This window comes from Anas platyrhynchos, chromosome 1 (assembly GCF_047663525.1).
Source record: "Anas platyrhynchos isolate ZD024472 breed Pekin duck chromosome 1, IASCAAS_PekinDuck_T2T, whole genome shotgun sequence".
In the NCBI taxonomy this organism is placed as follows: domain Eukaryota; kingdom Metazoa; phylum Chordata; class Aves; order Anseriformes; family Anatidae; genus Anas; species Anas platyrhynchos.
The window spans coordinates 44,810,434-44,826,528 of record NC_092587.1 but is presented as its reverse complement, the minus strand read 5'-3'; the positions used below and the strand labels follow the sequence as shown (position 1 = coordinate 44,826,528).

At 36.6% G+C, this 16,095-nt stretch overlaps 1 protein-coding gene across 4 annotated transcripts in view; it reads left to right on the top strand.

Annotated features, from left to right (window-relative positions):
* Window positions 1-16,095, top strand: part of ANO4 (anoctamin 4) — a 227,228-nt gene that overhangs the window by 95,240 nt on the left and 115,893 nt on the right. For all 4 annotated transcript variants that reach the window (XM_072036113.1, XM_072036105.1, XM_072036106.1 and 1 more), the window contains one exon: window positions 6,462-6,668. In XM_072036113.1, the coding sequence (XP_071892214.1) occupies window positions 6,462-6,668 (207 nt within the window). The remainder of the gene's footprint in view (window positions 1-6,461; window positions 6,669-16,095) is intronic.

Sequence of the window (16,095 nt, the reverse complement as noted above, 5' to 3'; positions counted from 1 at the left end):
TTTCCATAGGAATTTATAAATGTTAAGACATTTACATAAATTCAGAATTCAGCTGGACAGATGAACTCAATGATGTGTTCAAATACTACACTTCCACTTCAAAAAATCCTTAAGCTGGCAATTTGTTGGAGTCTTGGAGAAAGTGCTGGGAAAATATCACCATGTTCACCCTTTTCTTCCTATGTACTTTCTATTGGTCACCAGTAGAGATAGCATGATGGACTGGATGGAACTTTATTCTGACCCCCTGCAGTTTATAGTAGTTATATAAAAACAAATAAAACAATGGAAATGGGATGGATCAATGACATCTCTGTTCCTTGACTTCCTTAAGAAACATGAAAGATCATGAAATCAGGTTCATGTCGAACATAGAATAGTTCTGTATCATGTGCCACAAGGCCCAGGAAGTTTTAAGGAGCTTTAAGGCCTTTGGAGTATAAATGGTGAGGCTGTCTGGCAGAGGTGGGGGTAAGAAATGTCATTTAAATATATATATATATATATTAAAAAAAAAAAAAATAGTGCATCCTGCATGTTGAACCACACTGAAAACCAAGATACATACACCATGCCTATATCCACCATGGATGTGTGAATTTTTGAGAGAAAATAGAAGAAAAGTAACATTCACAGAACTTTTGCTAAAACTTCTATGGATCTTGACAATTTTCATTTCTCCAATATATTGGGAAAAAAAAAAAAAAAAAAAAAGACACAAAAAAAGACTATGTAGAGCAAAAACATGTAATTTATCAAAATGCACCATGGTATTAAGCAGCTTTCTCTCCAGCCTGTCCTGTTTCAGACAAGTTCTGTAACTAGAAGCTTTTTTGTTTGTTCATGTAAAGGTTTGCAGTTGTGAGGAGTTTGTTGTTGTTTTTCATCTGATATAGTCAGTATTTCAATATTTTCAAAGCTGTTCTTATATAACTACATATACACAGTATAATCCATGTTTAGATATGATTTGTGTTACCAATGGCAAAGGAGTTGATGATGTGTTAGAGAAGTTATATTTAAACCTATGAAAAATAATTTAATCTCATGTAGGAATCCTAATGCTGTTGTAACATTTTTCTCCAAGGTATAGAGAAAGATAGCTATGTTTTTCCGGATGTGTTTGTTATCTAGAGCATAGGATGGGAAGGAAAAAAAAAAAAAAAAAGGAAAAAAAAATGGTCTGCCTTTAGACTATGCTTTCAGGCATGGGTACAGAGGACAACACTGAATTTTTCTCTCCTGCTCATTCATTTCCACCTAGGATTCAGAGTAAGCAGAAGAGTCAATTGTGGCATCAAGCATAGCTGTCTCTCTGCTGAGCCTCAGATGAAAATGATTTTTCATGAGAAACCTTTTTATCTTGCTTCACTTTCTGAGCTCCTCCTTTTCAAGGATAACTTCAAAATATGAAAAAAATGAATATGTCTGTGGAGCATCATTGACTTTAATAGAAGATGTGGCAATTTGTGCAAGCTGAGGAAAGGGTCCCTAGCTTTTTAAGGTGGACAAATTGCCTCATTATCTCCTTTACTCAGCCTAAAAGTCAAAAGAAATCAAATACGCAATCTGCCTATTTATGTATCACACCTTAATGCCCCATTTTTTGCTATCTGCCCATTTTTCCAAAGTACTTCCTTATGACCTTGCTCATCTGTGCCTTGATGACTGCAGGCTCCCAAGAGCTGCCTTGCTTCTTGTGGCCCTACATAACACCGCAGCTGAGATTTTCTTCCTTACTTCTTGCTCTGTGCAACCCTGTATTTGCTCTGCTCTGAAAGGGACCTTGAAGAAAGGCTATGCCTCGGTCTGCTCTCAAGGCCTTTGCATAGGGCCAAAACAGAATAAAAGACCCACATAATTGAAAGAAATAGATGAAATAATTTGTCTCTAGCATGAGTGCTGACATGCTGATAATATCAAATTGAAAGTCCTTATTGCACCTGCCAGCCTCAGTTTGTTATCCCAGGGAAGGTCTACAAAGCAGGTCAAGGCACTTGAAGTTAATTAAGCACTGATAGCTAATGGATTGTTTATACAGCTTTGCAAGCCTGCATTGGATTGTTGTTGTTTATTCATGTTCATATTATCTCTGTCTAGAGAAAGACACATCAGGAAGGAGCCTGTAAGTACTTGACTGTAGCTAAAGGTGGTGCAGACTGGAACAGAACTGTGGCTGACCCAAACCTGATTGCCCAGTCAGAAAGACTGTCTCAGTGCCAGCACAGCCTGATTTGGACACAGTGCCTTGCTGACCCCAGCTCTGGCACTGAAGTCCTCTCTGTCAGTACCTGAGCTGCTGAATTACTCTTGGTCAAATGGTACCTGCTGCCAGCTGGTACCATTGCATGCAACAACACCATCTGGCAGCAGGTGTTGTTGCATGCAGAGGTGTGTGGTGCACAGTACCTGATAGCCAGGGCTGAGACATGACCACAGTAGATGCCCCATCAGATGCTTTGTCTGAGTGATTTCTGTGCAGCACAGGTTGATGTTTACCACAGTAGCATCTGAGAGACAGCAATACAAATACCACTGTCACATAAAGCTCTGCACGCAGGCTAGTTCTAAGCCACAGGCATGCTGTGGTGTTTTCTACTTTTAGTAATTTCTCACTCCTTTTTCTTTTTTATGTTTGGTTTTATTACTTCCTGACTTTGAAGTACTTTAGTACTCCACTTTTAATGTGCTCATATACAGGTTTTATACAGGTTTGGAGCATTATAAATTCTCTAGTTTCATAAGCATACTGTGGCTTTATATGAGGCAAAATATGCTCGATATAAAAGAAATGCAGCTTTGGAAAAAAAAGAATTATCATATAAAGACATAACTGGGAGCAATGAAAGTTAGCCAGGAGCAGGATGGAGGCTGTTCATCCCTGCTGGCAAACTGCACAGCAGAGATTTTTTTTAGGAAAGGAGTGAAGATGTTTCTCTTACATGAACCTGTAAACTCAAACAGAGGCCTCAGAGGAGAACAAAAGAGCATCAAGAAGAGCATCTCCTCATGGAGACAAGAAGCTTGTACAAGGAAAAAAAAAGAAAAAAAAAAGAAGAAAAAAAAAAGACAGGAATGCAGGAACGTAGGTAAGGAAGGGAAAGGCACATGAAGATTGAAAATACAGAGAAGGATTTTGCTCTATGCAGGAAATGAAAAGAACTGCATACAACTCTTGAAGGCCTAAATCTCATCCAGCTTGAAAACTCTAAGGTTCTACTGGTCAGCATGTAAGACTTCCAGTTACATCTGCCATGCAAACCTAAGTTGAAATGATTCTTATGATCTGTTTATAACAAGTCAGAGGGAAAAGAAAGAAAAGAAACACTTGCAAGTTGTTTGTTGTTTTTTTTTTTGTATATTTGTTTCTGTTATTATTATTATTATTATTATTATTATTATTATTATTATTATTATTATTATTATTATATGTAGTTATTATGCATAATATATGATTATTATAATAATTAAAATATTATAATAATAATTATATAATCTGATTAATTATTAATTATAATTATTATTATTAATAAATTTATTTTTTATTACATTTATTTATTTTTGTAGCATCTCTACTACCTGTCAGATCATTTGACTGTGTTCATATCTCCAGCTACTGGTGTTACCAAGCTCATTTACCAATGGCCATGCTGCAGGGACAGATGCAGTCAGGCATACAGCAGCACTGGGATTTTCGTGGTCAGCAACTGTGTGGTGTCAAACCTGAAAGTAGGGGGAAAACTCCACCAAGCAGAGTTAACTGAGGATCCAGGCTGCAGTGTACTGCTGGAGAGCTTGTCTTTCTTTCTAGATGTCTTGTGTGGGTATTGTCATACTATAAAATGTGATAGGTGTCAACTTGATTATCTATTCTTCAGTTCTCCACACCATTTTCTCACATCTCTGACCCACAGACCCTGTGATTCAGCAACAGTGTGGGTTATTTGCAGGAAGAATAAGGGAGTTTGCACTAGAATCTGCCTAGTGCCAATAGTTCACCAGGCTTTCATCCCCCATAAGCTATATGCACTGTTCCTAATGGCTTCTCTGCTTCTGATTCCACCTCCCTTTGTCTCTGCTTTTATGCATGTTATCTGGAGATGTACTTTCAAGTGCCAATATCTCTTTTAAAAGGACTTTTGCCCACATTAAGACAAGGTAGTACCTCAAGTTACTGCAATATTAGTCTTACGTTTTTGCAGACATTTACTTTTAATTTAACAAAAGAAACACACAGAGAAAAGTAAGATCTGGGCTCTCTCTGGAAAAATCTGAAATACTAATTAAACAAGAACACTTGGTTCTCTTGAATATACAAGGGAAATTCACTCTCCTAGTCAAGTGAATGCGGAGATAATGTGGAGATAATATCTGCAGTGGCAAATCAGGAGAGTGTGTTGAACTCCCAGATATACTGAATATATTGGTGACACATCTTTGATGTAAACTGTGGTACTTCCTGAACATTTTTACATTATAAATATGTCCAAGGAATATTCTGTAAAATTTCCTGTAATGTCGGCACATTCTTTCTCACATAGTTCAGTGTTATCAATTCATAGTGCCACTTGTAAGTGGAAAAAAAAAAAAGTTGCCTCTAATCAGAGTTAAACTGTAGATTGAACATGATTTTGGATGTGATCAATCTGCAGATTTTGCAGTCCTTAGGAAGAATGATCGGATTGCAGTATCCTTTATTTGGTGGCTGCACAAATAGTTTAGTTAGCTGAATCACAGCTGCACAACTCTTCAGAGATGATTTTTTTTTTTGGAATGCAAAGAAGAAATTTACTTGAACCTCAGAGAAATGTAGCAGTCAGATTACATTGGAACCAGTTCCTAAAACAGATACCTTGTTTCACGACCAAATTAAAATACAGTCTTCGTGAGGTCCAACCAGTATGGATGTGCCTGTGCCAAGTTCAAGCTTAGCATTGGTAGAGTATCTACCAATATCTTGACACCATTATACATGTAAACTTCAGAGAGGTGGTTGTTTAAAATGAAGCAATGAACAGTTGTTGTACTAAAAGAAATACCTTTGTTATACCTTAAAGATCAGTCCACAAGAATTCAAGCATCAATGACTGTGTGAGAAGTAAAAAGCTCATTTTACAGGTGGGGTTTATCTTTACATTGGTTGAAGCCCATTATACCTAAACTCTATTCAAATGTGCTGTCCAGACATACTCAATTGTTCTGCTCATGTGGCTTATTATGCTGACTTTCACAAGATGAATCAACTGAATAAGGTGACTGGGACTTGCTGTCTGTGTTAACAAAGATATGATTTCAACAGTCCTTAGAAGCAGGCAGCAGTTACATTAGCGATGTTACTGGGAGGTATGCAAGCAGTTGCTCATAGGAGCACTCTTCCATTTATGCTTCCTGCAGGAGATCAGCTCTGATGAAGTGCAGGCAAATCAAGTAGCAAGCATGCAGTTTCTGTTTTGAGTGCACAAAGCCATCTCAGAGGAGAGCAATTTCCACATCCTTTCCTTATGTATGCAAACCCACTTTTTTCACCATCTGCCTACAGAAGAAGCAGCTCTCTTCCTCATACTAGTATGTTATGTATCAAAGTGTATTAAGATGTCAGAGTTTCAAAACCTCTTCTGTGGACTGGAGATTGGTGTCACATTGACTTTCAGTGGAAATAGAAGACTGGAGTTACCAAGGCATTCTTGGACATTTATTTCTGAAAGTATACAACAGACAGAAAGTTTCAACTTTGTTGTTCTCTGTGGAAATGTAGAGTCTGTTTATCATCATAGACAAAAATTTCTATTTAAAAAATAGCTACGTGACAAATTTGAGAACGTTTGGTGTGAAAGCATTTCCAGCGTTGCGGGGAAAATTTTGTGACTGGTGAGAGTGGAATAGTTTTTCAAGCTTAAGGTCGTGTTTTTGTTGGTTGTAGCCTTGCTGTTTTCCTAATATACTTTTTGCTGTTGTTAGAAACTAGTCACTACCTAAAGTGTAGCATCTTTTCCATATGATGGGATATTCTGGTACATGTGAATGCTCAGAAGACAAGAACCCATTATTTCCACATTTTAGTCCATCAATCAGAAAACTGTCATTTAAAAAAACTCTGTGGTAGTTTGGTAGTTACATCATTAATATTGTCCTGTGTGAGCTGTGTGGGTTTTTTGAAAGAATGGAAGATAATTCCTCCCTCAGGCAAGTAATGCAGTAAGCCATAACTTTGTTTTAATTTAAATATCTATTAGTGTGTCTGGTTCTGATGTCCACAACACAACAGCAGTAAAGACTTCCACATTTTTTCCTTTTCATAGGAAATTCAGTTTTTTGTAGTTTTCTCTTTTTTTTTTTTTTTTTCCTCTTTCCTTCTTTAGGAAGGCATTTATAGCTCCATTTTTATCCAGAGCACTTCTTATATTTTAGTTATTCCATGCTGGTATCTTGTATCTAACAGTACTAATTCTTATTCCTGTCAGGTATAAGTTTATCTATTCATGGGGCTGAAAAGCGTGTGCAAATCTTTCAGAGGAGAACTGCAGCAAGCTACCCAGTGTTACAGCATCCGCCTGTGGTTGGGCAACCTTCACACCCACAAGTCAGAAGGTCAATAAAGATGGAAGCTTCATCTGCTGGATCTAGTATTTCAGCAGTCACTGGTGGAAAAGCAAAACCCCATCAGCCAGGTAACCGATTTGGTCTGACATCTTTTTCAGTTCCATTTCTTGTGTGGTGTGCCATTGTGTTGTGAAGCTGGTACCAATAGCATCAGATCATGCTTGCATGGAGATCAATTTATTGATCGTCAGAGCTACAGATTGATGTTTTGTGTTTGTTTGGTATGTTTTAACAGTTGTAGACTTCACTGGGAGTAACAAGAGTTGGGACAGCTGAAAGTGGGGAATAAAAATGTAAGTTTAGTCATTAAAAAAAAAAAAGCCATAAAACAATCAGTAGCCGTGTTCAAAATGTTAACGCAGAAAGAACTCCTTTCAATACATTTAATTTGGATAAGCCCTGAGCTGATGTCAATGCTGTAAAGGCTACAGGCATCCCCATGGAACTCCATAATTGACACTAATGTTGGTTTTGAACTAAGGATATGGCATGATGCAGAATGCAGATCAAAGTCTTCCTGCTAGAATGAAAACAAAAACTTTAGATCTGAAGGAGATTTTGCAACATATATTAAATAGTTAACAAAATGAAACTTTTTGAACAAAAGCCAGAATCTCCTGGGAACCATCAAATTCTAATTGACATCATGAATTCATTCCTCCTTATGTTAATTGCCAGAGCTATTTTAGAAGTATCTTTTCTTATAACAGGGGAGTACATTTGTGCTGGCCATGTTCAGTTGTTTGTCAAAGTGAAAATTAAACTACAACTTTCTTTCCTGAGTAGAGTGAATTAAGGCTGCCCATAAGTCAGTTTTGTAGCTTTTATATTGAAGGGTTTCAACAGTCTCTCAGCTGCCCAGGAAAAGGAATGAGGCACCCTGTAACAGCTGCTAGGGTGCCATGGGGCAGAGTCCATTTGTGTGAAACAGAACGCTCTGTCTGCAAACCCTTCACGTGCTTCCATTACCTTGCAGATCTAGGAAATGCCTCAATTTTTGTACAAGTTGAAAATATTGAGTACTTATTGTGATTTGCTATGCAGGTCTATTGCCATGAGTTTCATACACCAATACTATTCAATCACCATAATCTTTGTCAATGTGTATTAATTAAAAATTTACAGTGACTTGTAACCATTTGCTTTGTTTTTTTCTTCTGTTCAATTGTTTGTCCTTCTATTTTTTCATCTTTGGTCTTTTTCCTTTGAAGTACAGAGACTACTACTACAAAAATACCAATTAAAAGAAACAGCACCACAGTTTGGGAAACAAGTATCATGAACATGCACAATAGGTAACACTAGCTATTCTGAGCTGCTCATTTTGAGCTGCTGCTATGTGTTAATAGATATGGCCTATGTTTTAGTACTGAATAATGCACAAGCAATATGGCTGGCTTTTGACTGAGAAAAAAGACACCTTTTTGGGTAAACCCCAGAGGTTTCCTAAAATGGAGCTCATTAGTGAGCATCATTTGGATGATGCTTCTCAGAGGATTTTAGCTTTCAGTACAGTCATATAAGATTAGCTTTGTCTGTCATATCTTCCTCTTTACATGATAACAGCATCTGTGACCTTCAGAGAGTTTATTCAGCAGCTTGGTTTAAGGAGGCATTTTCTATCACGAGTTTCACTGAAGTTAATAGAAGTTAATAGAACCATGAGTCTTAAAGGCTGCAGACTTTTATAAATAGGTTGCATGACAGGAGTATTGTTTTAAACAATTTACAGTGTCATTGTTTTATCTGAAAAGAAATAATGATTTTATCATTTGGATCTGTTTAATATTATTATTATTATTATTATTATTATTATTATTATTATGTTCAAGAACGCTAATTTTTTTCTCTGTCTGGGGTGAATTACAATTGTTAGAGCCGTATTCTTTTTATATATTGGTAGAGTCTGGGAAAGTAATAATAGTAATTATGCAACAATTGTAATAAGTGGAATTACTAAGAGAAAATTTTAATTTAATACTGAAATTATGTTATTAATTCCTTCTCATCCACAAATTAACAGCTCTAACTTCATAAATAATTTTTCTTATGCACTAATTAGCCAATAACAGTAACTTATTGAAGGCTGTACATTAAAAAAATTTCAGTATTTCAGAGTAAAAATGTTTTGACAATATGAATTATCCAGGTAAAAGATCTTGCTCTATCATTTTCTAAGCTATCTTCCTGCTGTTTCATGCAGTAGATTCCTGAGGCTTTTGTTCAGTCCAATTTTAAATATCTTATACAATACGAGTTCTTCCTTACATTTGAGTGTTGTTATCACAATCAAGTAGGTATTGCTGTTGAAACAGTATACATTATATTGTCTGAAATTTCCTTTGTCCAGTTAGCAAATACTTTGAACACGAAGACAGTTTAGCATAATTGATAGTACAGAAAAGTATTCTGAGGATTTAAAATGCTATTTCTAATTCTTATCAACCAATGAAGTTAGAACCATGGAAAGAAAAGGTTCTTGATAAAGTGACAGAGAAATGATTGAGTCTATTTTTTCCCTCTGACAGCACACTACTTCTGTTTTCTGCACTCTACTTTTTTTCCTTAGCCACTTCTTTTCAGAATGACATTTTTTATTATTTATTGTGAATTCTTTCTGATTGGCAGCTGTTTCCTTTGACTGTGGTTCATTGCTAGCTACATTCTAAGGTGGAGGAACTAGAGATATTACTCAGCATTACAGCATTCCTTTTCAGCTTGCTTCCCTGACAGTTTTATTTACTGCTGGTCAGGAACTTGAAGCTGATGACTTCTGCTGTTACTCTGGGTGTTGTAAAGTGGTGAGAGTGGCTAATGAGAAGTAAATTGCCCATGATAACTCTTAAAAAAAAAAGATAAAGTAAAGTAAAATAAAGTGAAATAAAGTAAAGCAAAATAAAATAAAATAATCTTGTGCAAACTTGCAGAGGTACTGACTGTTCAGCCACAAGTAGAACCCCAGCTTCTAAGCTCTGATATGAACCAAATCAGAAGGTATCACATAACTGAAAGAAAATAGAGAGGGAAAGGGAGAAATAAGTGGCAGAAAGTTATTAACATTGTTGTAAGCGAAGATTTCTGATACCTCTGCATATGCACCTGTCTGAGGAAAGTTCCTCTTGGAAAGGAGAAGACCAAAGACAAGGAAAACAACCAGGTGATAAATATAGCTAAAATGATTTCAGCATTGACATATTAAGGGCAAGCATGCATTCCTGTCAGAATCATGAAAGTATAATGTTTTAATTTTTGAGAAACCTCCAGTTGTTGTCTCCCAGTTATCTGAGCAGATACGGTGTATTGCAGCTAATGTGATACTGGATTCTGAAGAACAGGATTCAAAGCACCTGGCTGGTGTAAATTGTTAAAATTCTCCTGAAGAAGGTTTATGATCGATGTGTCTGTGTTGCACACAGGAGGCTTATTTTGAGAGCTACAGGAAACACCGTTTAGGTTGTCTGTAACAGCAGAAGATCCAGGTACCAAATAATCCTGAATGTTAAACTGTCTTCCTCCTCTATTCCCTCAATGAGGCAAATCTGTGAACAAAAAAATCCTCACTTGTGACTGCATTGCAGCTTTGTTATGGAGTGAGCAGGATTTCAGTTTCTGATTTTCTGCCTGCCGTTTCCATTGATACTACTTATTTTATATAAATATATAAATAATTATATATTTATAATTATATATATAATTATATATATTATATATATATATATAATATATATATTATATTATAATATATATATATATATATAATTATACCTAGCTTTTTCCTCATGGCAATGAATTCATTTATTCTCAAACTCTGAAGAACTCATCAAACCTAGTTCCTCTTGCTGTTGTTAAGTTTGCTGGCTACCTTGCTCAATACTTCTAAGCTGTTGTATAGTGAATTCTTCATTCTGTAGAACACTGGGAACTTCCTATGTCTCCTCTACTTGCAACACTTGCTAGCAGTTGTTGCCCACTTCTGCAATAAGAGATTTGAAGGTCCTCCAGAAAGACTTTTCTCTCTTTAATTTTTGTGAAGGATAAAGGTCTCTCGGTAAGACAGAGCTTAAAAAACAAACAACAACAAAAAGTAACTTTGTAAAACTGCATAATACAATTTGTTATTGTGTTACTGAAATTATCTTTGAATTCCACTATATACATAAGTGCATATCTTGCATATATGTCAGTTGTAAAAATTAGTTCTGCTGGCAATCTACACTTCCAACAGGAAGGATGGTCTTTGAAATTCTTTGTCTTCAGAATTTAGTAAATATGTAAAGAGTTCACCTCAGGAAATGCATAAAAATTTCCTAGAGGTTTCTGCTTTCAGTAGCTTACTGTTCAAATAGATTTTCTTCAGTGTCAGAGAATGGTACATTTTGGAATGGGGATTGCTTGCTACCTGAAATGACAGAAGCATATGCATGGTATATGAATAAGCTTTATGTTCAATGGCAAGGAAACATCTCCTGAAATGATTGGCTTCTGGCATTACAATGGTAGTTTAGTGCAGTCATTGGAATTCAGAGAGAATTCTTTTCATCAGCCTCTTGCCTTTTACCACAAATAGTACCTGATAGAGAGGCATATAAGGAATATATGTTGTCAGGCATGTTTTTCTTGATTTTGGGATCCTTTTGTTATTTTATTATTGATTGTTGAACTGCATCATTTTTATTGATACACTTAGTTGTTGGTTGGGAAAGAGGAAGCAAGATGTAAAGGCACTGGCAAGCAGAACAACTGACTTTAGGAGGCAAGGAAAAATGCACAGTTCTTGAAGCTATGGCAATCAAAATTAAAGCAAAAGAGGAAACGTATGTTTAACAAGCTTAGTCACCACATAATGAACTTTGAATCATCAAGGAAGCTAGAACTGAACCCTATAAAACTGATAATTTATTGTACAAAAGATAACCTGTTCTCATCACAAAATGTGAACATGCTTGTCAGCATTCACATTTGGTGTAAATGTTCTTAGGAAGATCTCTGTTAGTTTGATGTGATTTCTTGGTTAAATCATATTCTCTGTTCTTTGCTGACTGGCAGGACGTATGTCATATACCACTCTCAGATAAAAATAATAAACTCCTGCAAATAATTCTGCCAGAAATCTCTGTCATGCAAGTACTTCTTGGCAGTAAATGCACACAGTGTATTGGGAATGGCTGATGTCAACTCACCTGAAAATTTGTCTTCACATTGACAATAGTGTTGTAATTCTGCTTGTCTAACACTCTCAGGAACACAGCCCTTTTCAATGTCTTCCACGGGGTGTATATAAGAACCTCCTCTCATGTGGAATGAAGCATGTGAAAAGCAAGCAGATTTCAAAGTTTCACATTCCCTTCATTAAGCTTATTTGCACATTACAAAAAAAGATATGGTCACAGATAGACAGATGCTTCTGTGCAGAAGTATCTTGATTAATGTCAAATGAAACAGCCCTGGATACTTAACTTTTCTCTTTATCTACAGTCTGTGTTCCGTACAATGGAAGTCCAATGCATCCAACTAAATTTCTCCCACATCTCTACCTCAAGTGTGAGCTGGAAATAACTCCCTGATGCACAAAGGGACACTTTCTCCTGACTGTTGGAGCTCTAGAGCCTCTACAAAGCTGCTAACAGGGAGTTTGCTTCAATTACAAGGAGGACATTTTGTCCCTGGGCTGAATGACAGGTCGTCAGATGGTGATTATGCAGTACTTTGAATTTAAGGGTTGAACTAGCTAGTAGATGATGCACAGCATGAAATGTGAAATCTTTTGTCGCTTTGCTTAGTCATTCAGCCTGGTTCATTCATCACTTTACTTTTCTCAGGGCAAAAGCCAGTTATTCGAAAATACCTGTGCCTAAACCAAACAATACAAACAAATAAACAAACAAAGCTAGAGAATAAACTGCATTTTTCATTGTCAACTATCTTGTTTAATTTTAAAAGGTTTGGTTTAGGCACAAATCGCACCCTTCTTTTTCAATTTGTGCTCCACCTGACACAAAAAATAATTATCCTGCTTGGGACCTGTGCATGCCCTCAATAAGCGCCTTCAAAAATAATAATTTTACCTGGTGGCTTTGAGGGTGTTCTACTTCTCTGGGGAAGTATATGATTTTAAACTCACCTCTTTTCAAAGACTTTTTTTTTTTTTCCCCTTCCTGCTTTGATCAGCATCCTGTTTGCTGTTGTAAAATGATCTTTCATTCACTCTTGCAATCAATTATGTATGCTTACTTTAAAATCAGTATGGCTCACCCTCAGATTTCAGCTCTCGTAGCTGTTGTTAGTTTACAACATGCAGTCAGCTCACAAAGGCTGCAAAATGCCAGTCTCTCTGGATTTTCTCGATCATTCCATCCTCAGATAGTTTCCTTTCAAAGGGAAACATATCTGAAATAGAAACCAGCAGCCAAATGTAGCTTTGCACCAAATTTGGAATATTGCTGATCCCAAGGCAAGGTCATAATGTCCTAAGACCAGTGTACCATAACTATCTTAAAACAGTTAAGAATATTTTTGACCTCAGTAGATTTTTCTGAAGAAAAATGACAAAACAATAAATTAAAAAGAGAGAGAAAGGAAGGAAGGAAGGAAGAGAGAGAGAGAAAAAAAAAGAGAGAAAAAGAAAGGAAGGAAGGAAGAAAGTGTGTTTCTGAGAAATTAATGATCCATTTTATTAAAAGCAAATAGCTTATCATTCAAAGAGCAATCAGGGAGACTTTGAATACCCAGTTATTATGTTTCTGTAATGCTTGACTGAATAAATATGGCTTTTTCTTAGACAGAGTCCTTACTTAAAGGGGACTAGGTACTATGTAACTTTCTATTTCTAATGTAAAATATGCTTCATATATTCTAAGGAAAGCTTAAGGGTGACTGTCAAAAGTGGAACTAATTAGGTTCTACTTTGACAGAGATGTTTTTGAGATCAGGAAATGGATTTGTCTGTGACATGACTGCATCATGTTACTAATTTCCACCAAAGGTTTCCTGCAGTCCAAAAGACAGAAAGACCTTCCGAGCCTGTGCTTCATTCTGAAATCTCAAAATGAATCCAAAACTTTATTTATAATTCAGGGGGGAAAAAAAGTGTGTAGGGTGGGGATGGTGGTGGGGACAGGGGCATGGGAACTTGTATAGACAATTAGATATGATATAAATACATCTATGTATCAGAACCCACCCAAAAATCCTACTAATATATGGAGGTGGCAAGCCTAAAAGAATTGCATGAAACAAAACATCACTGCTTACAGCAGATACAAGGGTAGCAAAGGTGGCATCATTTTGATCTGTTCCTTATTCCAAGAAAGGAGCAAACTCCCTTTGAGTCATGCAGACTGCTACCCTTCCCTGTGCCACAAGTGGCTGGACATCTCAGGGAAGCAGATGTGTTCTCCCACATGCTGGATAACTCCATGGAGGCACAGTATTTGCTAGTTACATCCTTGGCGTATGCAGTTCTCTACTGTAGCGTGATTCAGAGGTCCATCAGAACATGAAAGACACACTTCTGAGGTTTTCATTATTGATAACATTCTGTAGTCTGCGTGGTGCACTGTGTATGTACCTACAGACAATGGTTTAGGGTGCTTACAGCACAAAAAGAGAGATAGCACTATAGGGTCATTGCTTTATTTTGACCTTACTTTAGGAACATGAAGCACAGAAAAGGAATTTAACACCTGGATTATGGTATGAAGAAGTAACCTGAACTTCAAGGTAACTGTAAAGTTTTTAAGGGTCATCAAAACTACACATAATTTAAAGGCCCTTTGTGCTGCCAGAGTGCCTAAAAATGATCCTTGAGGTTCAGATGCTGTCTTGCTACTTGTGAAGGAGTTTCTGCTTAACACTAATTACTGAAAGTTCTCTCTTTTGGACAGGCATCCTGTGTCTGCAGCCCAAAGCTAGTCCATGCATTTTAAGGGTGTTGTTTTTCTCTTTGGTTACTCTAGGTAATTTTAGGAGGTCACAGGGTTTTATAAGAAAGGCCAACTGCACCAGGTTTAGGGGCAGGATTCCTGTTGCTTGTGAGATACTCTCAAAGCCATTGAGACATTGAGGGGCATTGGTAGCATTAATTATTATTGTCTAGATTAAACCTTCCACTCTAGAAGTCTCTAAATTTCTGCAAGTTGTAAGAGACAGATTGGGGATAGACTGCATGTGCTTACACTGTTCATATTCCCTTTGTGTAAACATCTGCCGTCAGATGTAGGATCTTGCACTGGATACACCTCTATTCTGCTACACTCTATTTAGGATAACCATTTTCACATTCCTTTGATACGTTAATTCATCAGCAGTTTCAGGACAGCTGAAGTTCCCAAAATGGTTTAGCTGCTGGTGTTTTCTGAGGGAATGAATTGGCAGGATGTCTATCACTGCAAAGGTAGTGATAGGCTATGGTATAATGTGAGTCTGTATAAATGATTGTTACATAAAATATCCCTGGAAGACAAGTTGAGTATCTTATAAAAGCTATCTTGGTATTCCATGTTATAATGAAGTAAATCTTTGGCACTCTGTACTTATCTGTTAGGTCATGCCCCTTACCCCTGTGCAGCCAGCTTTTCTGTTTGTCTCACTGTAAACTGGTGGCTTCAAAACCAGGCAAACTTTGCAATGAACAGTTTATTCAGCAAATGTTTTCTCCCTCTCCCCTTCCTAGATTTCCTGCTAAAAACTCCTGATATTGTCAGGAGAGGAAATTTTTCAAAATATGAGTTTGCACCGAGGGTTATCCATCCATTTTGTCAGTAGTTGTCTTTGGAAAAAGCCTAGGCAGCACGAGAGACACAAAAAGAAAGAGCATGCAGAATGCAGGACATCCCACTTCTCTGTGGTTAATTGGCTGAGAAGACTTCTCTGCTTCTGATACCAGCCAGGGTTTAACAGAGAGTAGAATGGACACCATAAGTCTTAAAAATACCTTAGGCTGTGATAATTTAGTAGCATTAGGTGTTTCGAAATCCCCTCTCCACTACTGCTGCTTCTGTAAGATAAGGAAAGAGTTTGTGTTAACATAATTAAACATATAACATGCTTTACAGTGTATTGCAATGCAAAGGGAAACTGTTTTTAAGTAGCCTTTCAAAATTAATTCCAGTATAGTTATTATGATACCCTTGACATGACCATGCACAGAGACAGCCGTTGCATCAGTTCTTTATACTAAATAAAATTATATTCATTTTTGTAATTCTTTTTTTTTTTTTCTTTATATTTTTTTGTAGCATTGTTTGGACTTTCCTATGGAAAATGTAGTCCTATGTATTCATTCCAATCACTGTCAAAGCATTGCTAAAACTAACAAGGCATTTTTATGCTTTTACACTCACCTTTTGATTCTCTCACGCTAATATATCTCGCACTAATATATAACACTGTTTTTTCCATAATCAGTGAGAAAACCATTAAGAGAAATGTTGTTTTCTGCACAGTGAAATATTCAATTAACTATGTTGAACACTGACAGATTATACTATTTTTTAA